General features: G+C 38.3%; 3 protein-coding genes and 1 long non-coding RNA gene across 7 annotated transcripts in view; 1 reads left to right on the forward strand and 3 right to left on the reverse strand.

Moving 5' to 3' along the window:
* Positions 1-303: 303 nt before the first annotated feature.
* LOC131774102 (uncharacterized) lies at positions 304-3,722 on the reverse strand. Its single transcript, XR_010718391.1, has 5 exons — positions 3,585-3,722; positions 3,163-3,285; positions 2,561-2,611; positions 1,752-1,932; positions 304-1,513 (listed from the first exon to the last, which is right to left on the reverse strand). It is a non-coding gene; the product is annotated as an uncharacterized lncRNA (long non-coding RNA).
* A 1,883-nt stretch (positions 3,723-5,605) lies between these two features.
* On the forward strand, positions 5,606-11,801 carry LOC131774955 (protein fem-1 homolog B-like). Its single transcript, XM_066169535.1, has 4 exons — positions 5,606-7,447; positions 9,285-9,393; positions 9,732-10,810; positions 11,315-11,801. Exons 1-4 carry the CDS (start codon positions 5,606-5,608, stop codon positions 11,516-11,518), a joined length of 3,234 nt encoding a protein of 1,077 aa, XP_066025632.1. The 3' UTR covers positions 11,519-11,801.
* A 3,177-nt stretch (positions 11,802-14,978) lies between these two features.
* Positions 14,979-17,689, reverse strand: part of LOC136276875 (fumarate hydratase, mitochondrial-like) — a 4,411-nt gene continuing 1,700 nt past the window's right edge. For 2 of the 4 annotated variants that reach the window (XM_066170495.1, XM_066170496.1), the window contains exons 4-7: positions 17,307-17,483; positions 16,865-17,016; positions 16,319-16,506; positions 14,979-15,754 (exon numbers count right to left, since the gene is read on the reverse strand). In XM_066170495.1, coding sequence (XP_066026592.1) covers positions 15,687-15,754; positions 16,319-16,506; positions 16,865-17,016; positions 17,307-17,483 — 585 coding nt within the window. In that variant the 3' untranslated portion in view covers positions 14,979-15,686. Of the gene's footprint in view, positions 16,090-16,318; positions 17,017-17,306; positions 17,484-17,689 lie in introns of all 4 variants that reach the window. The other 2 variants (XM_066170497.1, XR_010718389.1) reach the window with 2 other exon arrangements.
* On the reverse strand, positions 15,346-15,684 carry LOC136282212 (fumarate hydratase, mitochondrial-like). Its single transcript, XM_066169536.1, has one exon. The coding sequence runs from the start codon at positions 15,682-15,684 to the stop codon at positions 15,346-15,348; it is 339 nt and encodes a 112-aa protein (XP_066025633.1).

Genomic DNA, 17,689 nt, shown 5'->3' on the forward strand with positions numbered 1-17,689 from the left:
ATTAAATCTCACGCATGTGCTTTAAGCCTTGACCGTAATTTGTAACTGAACTCGAACGATTTTGATGCTTTGAATACAGGTTTGCAACAGAGTGCCTTAGCAATGAGACTTTGATATGATCGATTAGCATAGTTTTTTGTAAATTGCATTCTACGTATAAACTCTAGACTAAGTAGAAAATGCAGTCTGTAGATCACACACTGGGTACTAATTCTAGCTTGGTGAAGAAAAATGTCTAATCACACAATAACACGATAGATGAGGGAATGATAATTAACATCCTGCTGATTAGCCATTAGACTTCATTAAGATTACATAGCTGATGTTTCTGTGTTTTGACTGGGATTGATTCTTCCCTTTTCGAACGTTGTTGGAAGTTATAAAGAGACCTAAGACTATTGTGTGATTTACAGGTGACCTCAGTGTTAAGATCATATGTTACGCTATTATGTACATTTAAATCCGACATAAATAAATTGTCTTTAAATAGCAAAGACAGCAATAATAGTTTAATAGTACAGTTATATTCCACAGTCGAAAGTGATACATTTTTAATTAGAAACTGCAAAGACTATTGCCGTGCGATCAAGATAGAAATCAAACGTAGTAGAATGCCTTTCAATTCATCTTTGAATTTCTCTTCCTCCCCTCCTCGTAACAGAAGATACGCTTCAGACTTCCTGTTTTCCCAGAAAGGATGAATGATGAACAACTTGAGGAAACTTAGCAAAATACGGTTGCAAAATTTACTATATATATTTCCTAAGGTGCTGACAAGGAGAACTTGTTTAATAATTGAGAGTTTTTTTACTTGGTGATCATTTCCTTTATTCTCTTCGCCTTAATGTGTAATTCAAGTGTGACATTGTAAGGAGAAATTAGATGTTAGTCCCTCTTAGGGGTTGAAGGTTTATCCAATGTTTCAAACCTCATCTGCTGCTTTCATGATGTTATCAGCAACATTTGCATCCAAACCAAATTCCTTATTGACCTCTGCAAATGCCCTCTTCAAGAAACAATGCTGTGTTGATTGCAGAACATTTCTGATTATCATTGGCAAGAAGACATTCAATTCAAAACGACCATTACTTCCACCAACTGACACAGCTTATTGATTGCCGATGACTTGAGCTGCAACCATGGTGATGGCTTCACACTGGGTTGCATTAACCTTGCCTAATTGTACCAAACAGGAAACTTGTAAAGAAGTTATTATTATATTCCATACTCAATTTTCGATGGAGTGTCAAATGCAAGCCAGGATTATATTGGTTTTAGATTAACTTCCCTCAGCAATTGGTCTAGAAAACTTGTGCCACTCAACCAATTAGATGCAAAACTTGGACCAATTACAAGTTGGCCACACCCACTTTCTTATGTTTAAGAAGTTTGCTTGTTTTCACTTTGAGTTTTCATTGGCTCTTCAGGGTATTTTCCTTTCTTCTGATTGTCTGTTGTGATTACTTTGGTTGTGGGTTAACAAGACATCAGAGGAAAGTGCTCTGTGCATCACCTAAGATAAGCAAAACATTTTCAGTTTGCCTCTAGGGGGTCAGGAGCATTAGGGAAAAACTGATACATGCACACTGTACAAGAAATAGGGTTAGAGTAATGTTAAGGGTTTTTCTGTAGCCAATAGCGAGTGACCACTGCTAACCTGTTTTATCGTACATGCTCAGGATTCAGAGAACACTGTGATTCTGTATGAATGAAACAGTTCAGTACTTTAGTGTTATGAATTGTATCGTTACCTGGCATGATACTGCTCCCAGGTTCATTCTCAGGAAGCGTCAGCTCACCCAATCCACAGCGAGGACTTGAGCCTAAAAACCTGATATCATTTGCAATCTTCATCAAACTGCAAGCCATCACAGTTAGTGCTCGGTGAAGCTCTACCACGAGCATCATGAGGCTTCAAATTTGTTTGGTGCACTAAAGGAAACAGAAGATAAAAAGTTTAATTATTGCACGTTTTGGTAGTCATGTTTAGTGGCCAAGATTAAAATAAAGAAAGAACTTTTTTTCCCAAAAAATGATAATGGCTAAGTAATAAAATTTGTTTGGCTGAAAGGTACATCATTTACTAAATTTACCCTACAGGCAAGTTGATAATATTCATGCTTTTAATCCTTCAAATTTCAAAAGTGATTAACATGTAACTTCTCCCTCCAATATTTGTAAATTTTTCAGAAAACAAGTTATAAGAATACCTAAACTTATCAGGTTGATTTTATTGCTTTAATATTAAACCAAGTTCTTCTAAATAATTTACCAAGAAATGTGTAGCAGCTGGAGGGGAGAATTAACAATCGGATCTTGGGAGTTAAAGGGGTTAACAGAGGGAAACAAAGAAAGAGAAAGCACCAAGCTTCTTGAGGATTTCCACTGAGCTGTAAAAGATAATTAGCATGTGGCACGATTGCGGTCTGTTAAGACACATGATCAGACAATTCACTTGTGTATGTGTTCTGCCAATCTTAACAAGATACTTGAAATCTGTGCTCTTAGCCTGAAGTGCACCATGAAGCTTTCTTAGTCCTGGTAACAGACACTCATGTACCTCCATTGCTGCTGCTATATGCATTGCTGTTGGAAATGTTTCATTAGAGCTCTGTAATCAGAGAGAAAAATATTGTTATGAAAATGGTTAAAAAATATTACCTACCCTTTTTTTAATACATTCTCTCTGAATCATTCTTGTTAACTGATGAAAAGTGTTCCTGGACAGACAATTGCTTAAAGTAATACTTTTACTAACATTGGAGAAGCAAGAATTCATTATTAGATCTTTCAGTTAGTACATGGGCAATGTTTGGTCAATTTTTCATGTCACATTTTACCGCAAAACCTGCTAAATTCAAAAGTTTGTTTAAACTTCCCCTCTACTTGAACCTAGAGATAATAAGTATATTACTAACCATGTTTTCTGGTCCGTACTGTAAATTAGAGGACCTTGGTTTTTCTGCTTAATTTTATGACCTGATTTGCGCTTGGGCCACAAATACAAGCAGAACAAAATTTTGTCTGTATTTTATAATACAGACCTCGAACTAGGTTAGTAAAAGGTATACACTGGCAAAGTTCGTTGGTCTAAAGTAATTTATACAATATACTCTAGAACGAGATGTCATTTATAAGAGAGGTACGATCAGATCAACATACCAGCATATGTTCCGTTTCATCACCAATAGGAAAATTCAGTTTTCATCTCGCTGTCTGCGCTCCGTAGTATTTATCAGCTGGAACTTCTATTTCTCCAAAACTGTCAGTCTCAATTCTTGAAGCCTGTTGGCCACAAATATATAATTTATTTTCATTAAATATATATTAACTCTAACACTCCGAGGAGTAACGAAGAGGAAACTCCTCATTAGAAAACGACACATTTTCAAATGAACAGGAGACAGAAAGAAAGAAAAAATAAATCAAATAAGGCGTTTTCTTTGGTTTACAGCTAAACTATTTCCTCAAATGTAAAGCCACTCGTTTCAAACATAACATTCAAAAGGAGCTCGCGTAATTTGTAGGAGAATATTTGTCTAGTTTTGCACGAACGCGATGACTGCTCAAAATACTTAGCTTACCATGCTTCGTGATAATAAGACTGGGCTGAAATGAAGCTTTTGACGCAGGAGAAATATTCGGGGATCTCTACTGATCGTTCGCAGCGCAGAACAAAGTAAGTGTGATTAAAGTATGATGAGTAATCGATTGAATTAAAATGGCTACTGGTGGTCAGCGGCCTTTAGAGGGACCTCAGTAAATATTTCATGTATGGGCATTTATTATGTCCTTAATATATATTATGTCCTATACCGGTACTTTATATACAATACCCTACACACACATACAGGGCTAAACAAGGCTAGATACAGCTATACACAGCTCTACAGGGCTATACAAGGCTAAACGCAGCTATACAGAGGTATATGCAGCTATACAGAGCTATGCACAGCTATACAAGGCTATACACAGCTATACACTGCTATACACAGCTATACAGAGCTATACATGGCTATACAGGGCTAAACACAGCTACACACTGCCATACAGGGCTATACAGGGCTATACACAGCTATACACGGCTCTACAGGGCTATACACAACTGTACAGAGCTATACTCAGATAAACAGAGCTCTGCACACCTATACAGGGCTATACATAGCTACACAGGGCTATACACAGCTATACACACACAATACGCAGCTAAACAGAGCTATACACACCTATACAGGGCTATACAGGGTTATACAGAGCCATACACTGCTTAACAGAGCTATACACAGAAAAATCCGTTTGACTTAAGTATCTTAAGTGAAGAAGATGCAAATTTATCCGCAAGCAGAACTGCATGATAGAACAATCGCCTCAACTTTATGGTATTCATCTATAGCAGAGAGATTCTTGAAGAAACCTGATCATATCAAATCGATCGATCAAACGGGGCGGCTACCATACAATTACAGCAGTGAAAATGTGAAATGTATCTTTGGTGTATTCATAAGTTATTTTCATCAAATCAGCTCTAATTGTCGAAATTTGTAATAATAAGTCTATATACACCGCCATACAGGGCTATACATGGCTCCACACAATACGCAGCTAAACAGAGCTATACACACCTATACAGGGCTATACAGGGCTATACAGAGCCATACACTGCTTAACAGAGCTATACATAGAAAATTTGTAATAATAAGTCTATATAAGTCTACTTAACCTTACAACATGAAGATATTAAATCGCTAGATTGCTGAAAAGCTGGGAAAAACTTCAGCTGGCTGCATAAGAAGATAAAAAGTGAGAAATTTTTTCATAAAGTCCTTCAAACATTTTCAACACGGTCGAAAAGAAAGCGAGTTTAAGTTGAACACAACTCCATTCTCTTCCTTTTCCTTCTCTTCTCTTTAACCTCCCTTGCGAGTCTCCTTTCCTCCCCTCCCCCGCGACAAAAAGTATGTGTCACAATTCCACATTTCTCGGAAAGGACGAGTGATTAGCATCCATGGAATGATTCATGCGTATCAGAAAATGTAGCGCGATGCCAGAATGTTCATTAAAACACAAAAAAAAAGAAGGAAAAAAATACAACAGTTACGGGCATGATTCATATTGGAAAACCTGAATTGAACTGACCCAGCTTGTATAAGATCTTTTAAAGCGGCTAAACACCGACGAAAGGAAAACTATTCTCCCTCCCCTCCCTAACTGAAGAAATAGTGTCACACTCCACCCTTTCTCAAAAAGGAAGAATGTTTGGTTCCAGCGAAATGATTGTGATCACGAGGGAAAATTCCTGCTCATCACGAATGACAATGTAACGCAACTGAGTGTTTCTTCAGACAGAAAATAAAAAGTTTTGTGAACATGATTTACATTAAGAAACCTTTCTTGAGATGAAGCAACTCGCACTTCTTTTTCTACAACATATAAACTGAACCAAACGTCGGTTAAACAAACTGTTTCTCTGCCGTGACACCTGAAATCAATGAGCCCGCCTATCAACAGTTCTGACCATAAAATTATCTATGTGTTTGTTGTTTTGCTCACGCAGTTCAAGTCGAGCGTAACAAAATTTAGAGGTTTTGAATTTGTGTTGTTTGAAATGGATAGTAAAGCATCCGTTCGTGATGTGACTACAGCTTTTCAAGCTGATCGTGACGAAGGTTCTGCTCTGCTTGATTTGCTAAAGGATTTGAACGCCGAATCAAGAAAAGCCGCTCTGGAAACAAAAATCAAAGACGGTGACGACTTTGCCACTCCTCTCATCATCGCTGCTCGTGATGGAAAACTGAATTTTGTGAAGGTTCTTTTACGTTATGAAGCAAACATCGAGGCCTGTGGAATGATTAAGCTCGAGAGTGGTAAATATTCAGAAGTTGTAGAGGATTGCACAGCTTTGTGGATCGCTTCTTCTAAAGGTCATTTTGATATTGTGAGACTCTTGATCAAACAAAACGCCGAAGTCGACAGCAGAACATCGACAAATTCGACTCCGTTGAGAGTTGCTGCCTTTATGGGACACCTTGATATTGTGCGCTGTTTGGTTGAGAAAGGGGCCGATGTAAATGCACGCAATAATTTCAATGGTACTCCTCTGATAATAACGTGCTACATTGGCCACCTGGATGTTGCTTCCTATCTTGTTAAGCACGGCGCAAACATAAATCTACAGGACAACAAAGGAAGCTCGTGTCTTCATTGTGCTTCGGAACAGGGTCACGTTCAGCTAGTTTGTGAGTTGCTTGCTTTAGGAGCAAAACAAACACAAAATCTTAACCGTTTAACACCACTTCTTGAAGCCAGTAATAATTGCAAAATTGAAATGGTGGAGTGGTTCATCAACCGACCAGAATGTTCAAAGGAACAGAGAATTGATGCTCTTGAGCTTCTAGGAGCCACTATTGCTAATGATCCTGATGCTTATGACATTGAAAAAGCGTTTAGTTTCATGAAGAGAGGAATGGAGGAGAGGTATGAGGATCCGTCATGTCCTTCGCTTAAAAAGAAAATGGAACCAGTGGAAGCTTATCAAAATAGAACAGAGAGTCAAAGTCTTGAGGAACTCTCTCTCTTAAAAGGTGATGATCATGCTATCCAGATGGAGGGACTCATGATTAGAGAGAGAATCCTAGGAACTGACAATATAATACTACGGTTCCCGATACGTTACCGAGGAGCTGCCGCAGCTGATTTTGAGAAGTACGAACTCTGTGTTGGTTTGTGGACACGAGCGATGGAGATAGCTATGGATTGCAATGTTTCAAAAATAGTCGAGCTTGAAAAATTGATAGATCTATTTGCAGACATGATACAGAAAGGTCACAGTCTGAGCCCACAAACTATCGAGAACATTTTTGAAAAAAATATCGATGGAATAAGGAAACTGTCCGGAAAGTTGAAGCCTGGAGAATCGAAAGAAGAGCTCAAAAATGAGGCGCAAGAGACATTGCTTTTTAATGCTCTATATCTCTTGGTGATGTACACCAGAGTTCAAGTTTCCTTGGAAATGAAAAATGGCGACATGATTGATCTTCTTCAAAGATTTCTGTGTTTAGAGCCTCGTACCCGTGATGGAAATACACTTTTGCACTTGGCTGTATGGCATAAGACTCCTGTTCGTAGAGACACTATAGCTTATTGGCGAGGTGTTTGCGAACTTCCCTGTGTTGAAGCCATGAAGCTTATTTTACATGCAGGGTGTGATGTGAATTCCGTTAATGCCCAAGGAAACACTCCTCTTCATTTAGCCGTTACTTTTGTACCAGGACCTGAACAAGTAGACATTTTGAAAGAAATGCTGGAGTCGTTGTTAGATCTCGGCGCAGATCCAAAGCTTGTTGACAAGAATGGTCAAACAGTAATGGACTGCTGCGAGACCGACGAAGCCCGAGGCATCCTGTCTGCGAAAGGAGGACTGGGTACCATGAACATCGAGGCCAGAAAGGTGAGAAAGGTTTGATTTTTAAGGCTTTATATATTTTCCCTAAATTATCACGGTAAGCATCCTAATGCAGTGGGAGAACTCTTCGTTTATTTCCCCATAGGATCTTGTATCGATGATCCTTCTTAACGCCTGGTTACCTTTCTTTTACTTTAATGGTTTCTAAACTCATTCTTTTAAGAATGAAAATATTCATTACGATGCTGTGATAGTCAAAGGAAGGATCAAGTTGGTGCATTAAAAATTGACTGTCACTACTGAAAATATGTTTATATATTTATATGCCCCCTCCCCCCCTCCGAAAGGAAAAAAAAACCAGAACCTCATAGCCTCTCTTGAAGTGTTCCATATTTGAGACTAGTATGAAAAAAATTAATAAATAAATGCGCGAAATAAATACAACTCAATCTGATGGTGGCTTTCAAGCAATAGCAAGCCATTAGATTAAGCTTGCAGGCGGGCTTTACCGCGGTCGACTTGTTAATCAAATTAACAGACTTATGATCACCCGTCCGATTAATGTTTGTACAACGAAAACAAAGCAATTTAAATGAAAAAAGGGGTAAGTTTCTAAAGAAACTGTGGTGCTGCGTCGGTGGGAGAGTATAGCAGGTAATTTAGTGTAAACAACTGGGTTGAAAACGTAAATTAGCCACCGTAAAGGGTAAAAAAGCTGACGTTTCGAGCGTTAGCCCTTCGTCAGAGCGACGAAGGGCTAACGCTCGAAACGTCAGCTTTTTACCCTTTACGGTGGCTAATTTACGTTTTCAACCCAGTTGTTTACACTAAATTACCTGCAATTTAAATGAAAGTTCACGCAGCAAACCGAGAAGATTTGAAGTAATTACTGACGGTCGATGATTCGGCATGAATTGCAAAACAGTAAGAGCACACTGATCCTTTATTATAATTCTAAAAGTTTTTGTAGGCCTTTCCTTAACTCTGTAGTGTGACTTACTTTTCAGTAAAAGTTTATTTGTAGTTACGGTCTGGCTTTAGCATCGGTTGATTTCGTTCGCATTTGTTGTATTATGACTGGTTTCCTTATCAAACAAGCAGTCAAAATGAATTTGCGCTGAAGACTTGCGGAAAAGCTGTCATAAGGAATGAAATTATCAGACAGTATATAAGCCGATGACATCCCTCTACAGCGTTCCTGAAAGCTCATCAGTCTTTTTGTTGTACAATTGATATCATCTTGAATTGCTTGAAGCTTGAATTTCCAGGGCAATTTGCCGTTATGGAATCATCACATGGGGAGTTCGTGTGAAATAGATCATGACAATTCGTATGCAGGCTAAACTTATGACGTCCAAACATCGTTGACAGCAATGGCATGAACTCGCTCGAAGCATGTTTTGTAACGGGTCAACGAGCTAAACGCTCCTGATATAAAAATAGTTTAAATAGAATGAGTAGAGTCCGTTAGCTAATACTTAAAAAATAACAATAAAAATACATATATATTATAACAGTGCACATTTAAAGAAGAGACCTCAGTGGTTTTCAGGGGGTCCACTGGAGAATACGCAAAACAAAACTCTATTAAAAAAAATAATAACTTACGAAACTGGCCTCAGATAAATAAGTAAAAAGTTATTTTAAAAGTGGCTATCTAAGGCGCATTTAGTTCCAATTTCAACTTGAGCATGGCATGGGTATTTTTAATTATGTTAATCTTAACTAAGGCAAATCATGTAAAAACGTAATATTTAAGTTCCTGATAAAAATACTGCAAGGCCCAGATTTTTTTATTTTCGTTTGGCAGGGAAACTCAGTGTAAATGTACCAAAATGTTTTTATCTCCTAAGTTATTATGTGTTTTCCATTTTTTTCTAAGAATAAAGTAACTGGAAGTGGAGTCCGTGAAGGAAGAGGAGGTAGATTTGTTCTTGGAACCCAAAAAGACCTGAATGAGAATGTTAAAAGGGAAATGAAGACGAGATCAGGTAAGAGGATCTTGTGGAGGAACAAATTTGTAAAGAAAAATAATTGTAGGAAAGATTAGTGAGTTCTGTTATGAGCTTTTAGGTAACGATATTGGGTAACGGGGGAGAACTGAATATATTACAAATATTTTTTAAGTTTGAACGTCTTTTGATATAAAACTTACCCAGAGAGAGAGAGAGAGAGAGAGAGAGAGAGAGGGAGAGAGAGAGAGAGGGAGAGAGAGAGAGAGGGGGGGGGGGAGGGTGGGAGAGAGGAATATGTTTATATGTTTTGAGTTTTCGGTTCACGCTCTGTGAGACAAACTGAAAAATTCCTTGTTCTATTTTCATTATCTAAGGACTATTTACAGAGTTGACACAGCAGCGGGAAAACGTTCAAGAGCAACTAAGAAACAGAGACGGAGAACTGAGGGAGATGACACAGCAGTTGACAAATGTCCGTAGGCAACTACAAGAGAGAGATGGACAACTATCAAAAAAAGATCGCCAACTAACAGAGAGAGATGAAGAACTGAGGGAGATGGGAAATCAGTTGACAGATATCAGGAGGCAGCTACAAGAGAGGGATGGACAACTAACAGAAAAAGATCGCCAATTAAGAGAGAGAGATAAACAACTGAGGGAGAAGACACAGCAGTTGACAAATACTGAAGGGCAACTACAAGAGAGAGATGGAGAAATGAGGGAGAAGACACAGCACTTGAAAAATGCGGAAGAACAACTACAAGAAAAGGATGAAGAGGTTTCTTCCTTAGAGAGGCGGCTGGAGGAAAAAGAACAGCAGGTAGACGAACTGGAAGATTCTCTTTCAGCAACTTCACAGGCGTTAAATAAACTTTCGCGCCAACAATCACCTGACTGGGTCATTCCACGTGATCAGATTCAACTGACAGAGAAGTGCCTTGGTAGGGGTGGTTGGGGAATTGTAGTTAAAGGCAAATATTGTGGGTGCACTGTTGCCGTGAAACAAATCTATGACGATCTTTTGAAATCTTCCTCATATTATCGGGAGTTGTTCGAGAGAGAAATGAATATTGCCTCCAGATGTCGCCATCCTTGTTTGCTTCAGTTTATTGGAGCAACAAACGATGAAGGAACTCCTTTGTTTGTCACAGAGCTCATGGAAACAAGTTTACGAGCACTGTCAGAGCAGCGATCTCTTTCTCCTACTGAAGTGTCTGTCATCTCTTTAGACGTGGCTCAAGCATTAAACTATCTTCACCTGAAGAAACCATCCCCCATCATTCACCGCGACATCAGCAGTGCCAATGTGTTGCTGTGGCGAGAAGCGGACCAATGGCGAGGCAAAGTGTCGGATTATGGCACGGCTAATTTCAAGCGAGACATTATGACGGCTTGTCCTGGTTCTAGGATATACAGTGCTCCTGAGGCACTTACTGAGAGTCAAACTGCCAAGGTATGTGTACATTTGTATATTTGGGTTATGTTTCTGAATTGTTTATTTGTGTTTACAGTAAACAGTCTGGTGAAGTATTTTTATAATAAAAAGTTAAATCAGTTTGTCGACTGGGCGGAATAAAAATTGTCTGTTCTTTGAATGCGATTAAACCCTTTTCCTGGGTAACCGCTCGTGTGCTTTAGGTGTAGTCTATAGTCTTAAGGGAACTCGTGATAAGACATGCCAGAAACAAGGTTAATAAGAAAAAGTGAACTTCGACTTCTTGAGAAGAGTCGAGCCTAAATCTTCTGCTTTTAGAATGCCCCACTGTAGAGCTAGACTAGATTTCTCTATGGGTCAGCAACGAGGCACCATTCCTACGTGGCGAACTAGATTAGACATTAATAGTCTCAAAGTAGCAAGAACACTTATATCAAACTTAAACCTTTTTGCAGCCATTGATAATGAACTTAGGTGTACTATAAACTTTTTTTTAAACTGTAATTTTGTTTTCGAGCATAGGTTGATGTGTACAGTTTCGGAGTTCTCCTCTGTGAGATTTGCACCCGGAAACTACCAGATCCTGACAGACGCGACGAGCAAGTTGCCATGGTGAAAAATCGAACACTGCGAGCTCTCATCCGGAGATGTCTGAAACGAGCTCCTGAAGCGAGACCCAGCATGGAAGACATCATCGGTGAACTAGAACAATCAATGTTAGATTAGTTTTGACAAGATCTGCTCTTTTATTCACACTTGCGATCGAAAAAGAAAGTAGCACGCAAACCTAAAATCTATAATGGCTTATTTAAAAGGCTTTTTCCAAAATAATACCTAATCTAATTTTTTCAGTAGGTACAATTTTTAGTTTTTAGGAAGTGTGCGGGCTTTTTAGTATGCATACGTGTCTGATCGCTACGACCATCTTCCGTCAGTTTTTTAGGTTGAGTCACCGTTAGTTCTTTCCCGAAGGTGATTCAGGTAAAAAAATGGAAGAGGTATTTTATGAGTAGAATATTTTTTCGAGTATTCAGCGGCTTCAATGATAAAATTTAGTCACAGTCTTTATACGGTTTTAACTTTTATTGTGTGTGAAATTTAAAATCCAAGTAAAATTTGGCATTTGAAAGATGTTTAAAAAGCATTTGAAGTGCGAGTTAAAAAATATAGTTCCTTCCATTAGCGTTTACGCGGCTTTTAAATTTAATAATACAGGTTTGCAACAAAGTGCCTCAGCAATGGGACTTTGATATGATCGATTGGCAGTTTTTTTGTAAAGTGCATTCTATGTATAAACTCTAGACTAGGTAGAAAACGCAGTTGTAGACTACACACTGGGTATGAATTGTAGCCTGGTGAAGTAACAAAGGGCAATCGCACAATGATATGATATATGAGGGATGATAATTAACATCCTGCTGATTAGCCAGTAGACTTAATTGAGATTATTTCAGTAGCTGGTGTTTTTGTGTTTTGATTGGGATTTATTCTTTCCTTTTCGAACGTCGTTAGAAGTTCTAAAGAGACCTGAGACTATTGTGTGATTTACAGGTAACCTCAGTGTTAAGATCGTATGTTACGCTATTATGTACATATGAATCCGGCATAGATAAATTGTCTATAAATAGCAAATACAGCAATAGCTTGATAGTACAGTTATATTCCTCAGTCGAAAGTGAAACAATTTTAAGTGCACACTGCAAAGACTGTTTGCAGTGCGATCAAGATAGAAATAAAATGAAGTAGGATGACTTTTAAAAATTATATTTGAATTTCTTTTCCTCCCCTCCTCGAAACAGAAGATACGCTTCAGACTTCCTGTTTTCCCAAACAGGATAAGTAATTGACAACTTGTGGAAATTTAGCATAATACGGTTGCGAAATTTATTAGTGATCATGTATATTAAGAAAAACAGTGTAACATCATTGTTTTTTTAATATACATAAACGATTACGAAAATAATTCGTATTCAGGTCCTTTACTCGGATGAGGCAATAACTACCTCTTTTTCAAAAGGAATGGAATGACATATCGGCTTCAGCCCATCTGATCAGTAAATACGTTAGCGTGACGGTTGAGTTTACAAATGCTTGTCTTGGAGACTAGGTCGCAAGGTTAAAAAAGTTCTGGCGTTTGTTTTTTCCATCACTAATACAATTTCTTTCATGGAAACCTTGGAGGAGACGGAAAGTCCCGCTTAGGTGTAGCGAAAAATGGGTAATAAGCAATCCACCATACAAAAGATTTATGAAGCTGCTCGTGATGGATCTTCTGATCTGACTAATCTTTTAAAGCGGCTCGACAGTGAAGAAAGAAAAACTGCCCTCGGTTCCAAGACCAAAGATGGCAACGAGAATGCAACTCCTCTCATAATTGCTTCTCGAAATGGAAACCTAGACGCTGTAAAGATTCGTTTAAGTTTCAAAGCAGATATCGAAGCACGAGAACTGTGAAAGCCAACACCGACGAAGCCGTTGAAGGTTGCTCTCCTTTGTGGGCCGCTGCTGCTACCGGTCATCTAGATGTTGTCAAACTGTTAATCTATCACAACGCAGACGTTGATGGCAGAAATGCAACGAATTTTACTCCTATGTGGGCTGCTGCGTGCGATAGACGTCTTGATAGGTACTACGGTGGCCCATAGATACAGTGGCCCAACGGTGGCACAACTGCTTTGTTTTTTTTTTTATCGCGCGATAAATCTTTTTAATCTCGCGATAATAAAATAAAAATTCGTGCGTTAAATAGGACTTGTTAGGTCGCTCGTGATCGGCTGTCACAAACGTTGTTTTCCTGAACGAGACGACAGTGGCTGCAACAGATGGAAAGTTTTTTCTTGCAAAATCAAGTTTTACCGTACTGATTCACAGAGCTGTGTCGCAGAAGTATTGCAAGATAAGTTATCATTTATCGCGCGATAAAAAAAATGTGGCATGTCCTCTATGGGCCACCGTACATTTAAGGAGAGATGGGGTGGGGGAAAGGCAGGCAGAGTAAATGGATCAAAATACTGTTGCAGAAGTATTTTCTATGTAAATGTCTTTAGTACCCTATTCTGTATGTTTTACATCTCATTGGACTGATTATTTATTTATAAACAAAGCTTAGCTGTTGGTCAAGAAAACTGTTTCCTAAACAATCCTCAGTTTAGCTGAACCTTTTATCTGGACATTTATTGTTATGAACAACATCAAGAGGGCTGAAAGCTGAAGGAGGGACACCTATTTAATAAAATCAACCCTCTTGCAGAGAAGGCCCGAGACCCACTGATTGCGTAAAACCTTGGTATGGTTTGGACCTTATGTAAATAATCCATTAGGTTTGGTCATTTGATGCATCATTTAATATTATGAAAATTTCTGCACTACTTGTAGTTGCAACACAGTGCATACCGTGCACCTGCCAAGTGAAAATTATTTTACTTTGTTTCAGATTCAGAGAGTTAATCAAGTGTGTGTTGCTGCAGTGGAGAGTGTGATGAGAGAGTGATTTGGAAAGTGGACACGACATTGTATGTTGTTCAAACTGCACCTCGAGTATAAGAGTACTTTACAATGGGCTTTCAGATGATGCCAGTAATGACCAGTAACAGCACAGGAAGATAATTTCTTTGTGGGCAAGAAAAATAGAAGCCAATAACTAACTTTCCTGTGAGCTGAGGAAGAAACATAAATCAATAAAATGTGAATGTCACTTTCAGGAGGGTCTTGTGCACACATTATCCTGTGTTGCAATCCTGAAATGCAAAATGTATGCTTGTACCTTTGCTCCCAATAGAGTACAGATATGGTACTGTTATCCTTTGGAGCCAACTCAGTATAAAGAAAAAACCATCCTTCTGCACAAAGTACATTCCATAGCACTCTGTGGTTATATATGTATGGTGGTATTCTAAGCAAGTAGAAAGTCAGTTTGGATAAGATCCCAGTGATAGGGGGAGGGATAGATTAAACATTACCACACATGGACCTACCACCATGAATGTATACCCTGGTAAAGGCCTCCACTCCATAATGACACCCTGTTTAGGATACTTTGTGGTAACCCTGAAACTCTGCTTTAAAACAAGGTTAAATGATAAAAATGCTCTGAAGTACGAGTGAGAACAGAACTAGAAAAGTAAATGCATTTTCCATTTGTAACATCTTTGTAAACAGATGAAAAACTTGGTTGATGAAACAGAAAATTTAATTTATTGCCTTATTACCAAGTCACTGCTGCTGTATTTTCACAAATTGCTGAATAACAATTAAATATACATCCCAAATCCACAACACAGCTTGGCCTAATTAAACACATTATGTTTCTGGGAGGTGTTCCTTTTGTGCAACTTTCAGCCAGGTACTTAAATTTTGAAAATCACCCCTTTGCGTAATTTCACTGCACTGGAATAGTGGGCATTTAATTTCAAGAACAACATGTACATGTACATCTATATGTATTGTATTTAAATTAAATGGACTACCAATACTGCATCTGGATTCCAAAAGAAGTTTCATGGCAAATGCTTTGAAATTAGCTCAGTTGTAAATTTGATAACTTGCTCAAATTGTTAAATTGTCTTAAAACCTTGTAAAAGTTGGAAAGAATGAGTTGAAAACATGAGGCTTATAGTAGCTTCCTTCAAAGTTGTGCCTTCTTTGTGAGCTTTCTTTGCAGTCTTAGCGGCATTGTCATAACCAATACGAGGGTTCAATGCTGCCACTAACATGAGTGACTTGTCATGCAACTGGTTGATTCTATCCACATTAGCTTGAATTCCCACAACACAGTTATCTGTAAAGGCTACACAGGCATCTCCCATCAGCTGTGTTGACTGCCGAACATTTCTGATTATCATTGGCTTAAAGATGTTCAATTCAAAATGACCATTACTTCCACCAACTGACATAGTCATTTGATTGCCCATGACTTGAGCTGTGACCATAGTGATGGCTTCACACTACGTTGGGTTACCTTGCCTAGTTATACAAAACAGGAAACTTGTAAACAAGTCCTTATTACATTCAATACTCAATTTTCGAGGAGTGTCAAATGCAAGCCAGGATTGTATTGGTTTTAGATTACTTCCCTCAGTAATTGATCTAGATAACCTGTGCCACTTAACCAATTAGATGCCAAACTTGAATCAATTACAAGTTGGCCACACCCACTTTCTTATGTTTAAGAAGTTTGCTTGTTTTCACTTTGAGTTTTCATTGGTTCTTCAGGATATTTTCCTTTCTTCTGATTTTCTGTTGTGATAACTTTGATTGTGGGTTAACAAGACATCAGAGGAAAGTGCTCTGTGTATCACCTAAGATAAGCAAAACATTTTCAGTTTGCCTCTAGGGGGTCAAGAGCATTAGGGAAAAAACTGATACATGCACACTGTACAAGAAATAGGGTTAGAGTTATGTTAAGGGTTTTTCTGTAGCCATTAGAGAGTGACCACTGCTAACATACATGCTCAGGATTCAGAGAACACTGTGATTCTGTATGAATGAAACAGTTCAGTACTTTAGTGTTATGAATTGTGTTGTTACCTGGCATGATACTGTTTCCAGGTTCATTCTCAGGAAGCATCAGCTCACCCAATCCACAGCGAGGACCTGAGCCTAAAAACCTGATATCATTTGCAATCTTCATCAAACTACAAGCAATCACATTTAGTACTCCATGAAGTTCTACCATGGCATCATGAGTTGCAAGGGCTTCAAATTTTTTTGGTGCACTAAAAGAAACAGAAGATAAAAAAGTGAATATTGCACATTTTGGTAGCTAGTAATAAGTCATGTTTAGAAGCTAAGAATAAAATAAAGAAAGTACTTTTTTCCCCAAAACATGATGGCCGACTAATAAAACTTGTTTGGCTTTAAGGTACATCATTTCCTTAAAATAAGGTACAAAGCAATAAAATAAATAAAAAAATTCTTAACTACAAGAAGCAACATGCCAAATAATAACTGCTTTTGATAAACAAAGAGAGAGAAAGCATCAAACTTCTGAGGATTTCCACTGAGCTGTAGAAGGTTATTAGCATGTGGCATGATTGTGGTCTGTTAAGACACAAGATTAGATAATTCACTTGCGTATGTGTTCTTCCAATCTTAACAAGATCCTTGAAATCTGTGCTCTTAGCCCGAAGTGCACCATGAAGCTTTCTTAGTCCTGGTAACAGACACTCATGCACCTCCATTGCTGCTGCTATATGCATTGCTCTTGGAAATGTGTCATTAGAGTTCTGTAATCAGAGAGAAAAATATTGTTATCAAAACATAAAGGAGCTATTTTTATTGGTTACTGTGATCCTGGGAAAAACTCTTGAGAAACAACAACAACAACTTTCCCTTTGCAAAGTTCATTGAAATCATGGGAACATTCTGAAGAGTAAGTCACTAAATGAATCAAGTCATTGAGAGAGATTTGTAGCCCCTCATAATTTATGAGAACTTTGCACTTTGACATCTTTCTTGAGGACTCTCTTCTTTTTCCCCAACCTAATATTACAAAAAATTAAAATAAGCCTCTGACCTGGCTTTTGCTGACATGATCATTAGGATGAACAGGTTTTTTTGATCCCATCTCACCACCCATCAGCTCAATGGCACGATTACTGATCACTTCATTAACATTCATGTTGGACTGTGTCCCAGAACCTGTCTGCCATACAACTAAGGGAAAATGGTCCTTCAGCTTCCCAGATATCATCTGGAATCAAAGAAGCTGCATTTAATACCTTTAATATTTATCAATTGTTACTGTACACATTTGCAGCATTGTTTGAGTGAATATCATAAGATAACCACACTGCTTGAGCATATCTCAATTTGTCTGTGATATCATCCACAAGTAATACAACCAGAGGCATTTTTCTTCCTGTGAATGGGATCCTAGTTTCCTGCAGGTTATTTCTC

Source organism: Pocillopora verrucosa, chromosome 7 (genome assembly GCF_036669915.1).
Source record: "Pocillopora verrucosa isolate sample1 chromosome 7, ASM3666991v2, whole genome shotgun sequence".
Lineage (NCBI taxonomy): Eukaryota > Metazoa > Cnidaria > Anthozoa > Scleractinia > Pocilloporidae > Pocillopora > Pocillopora verrucosa.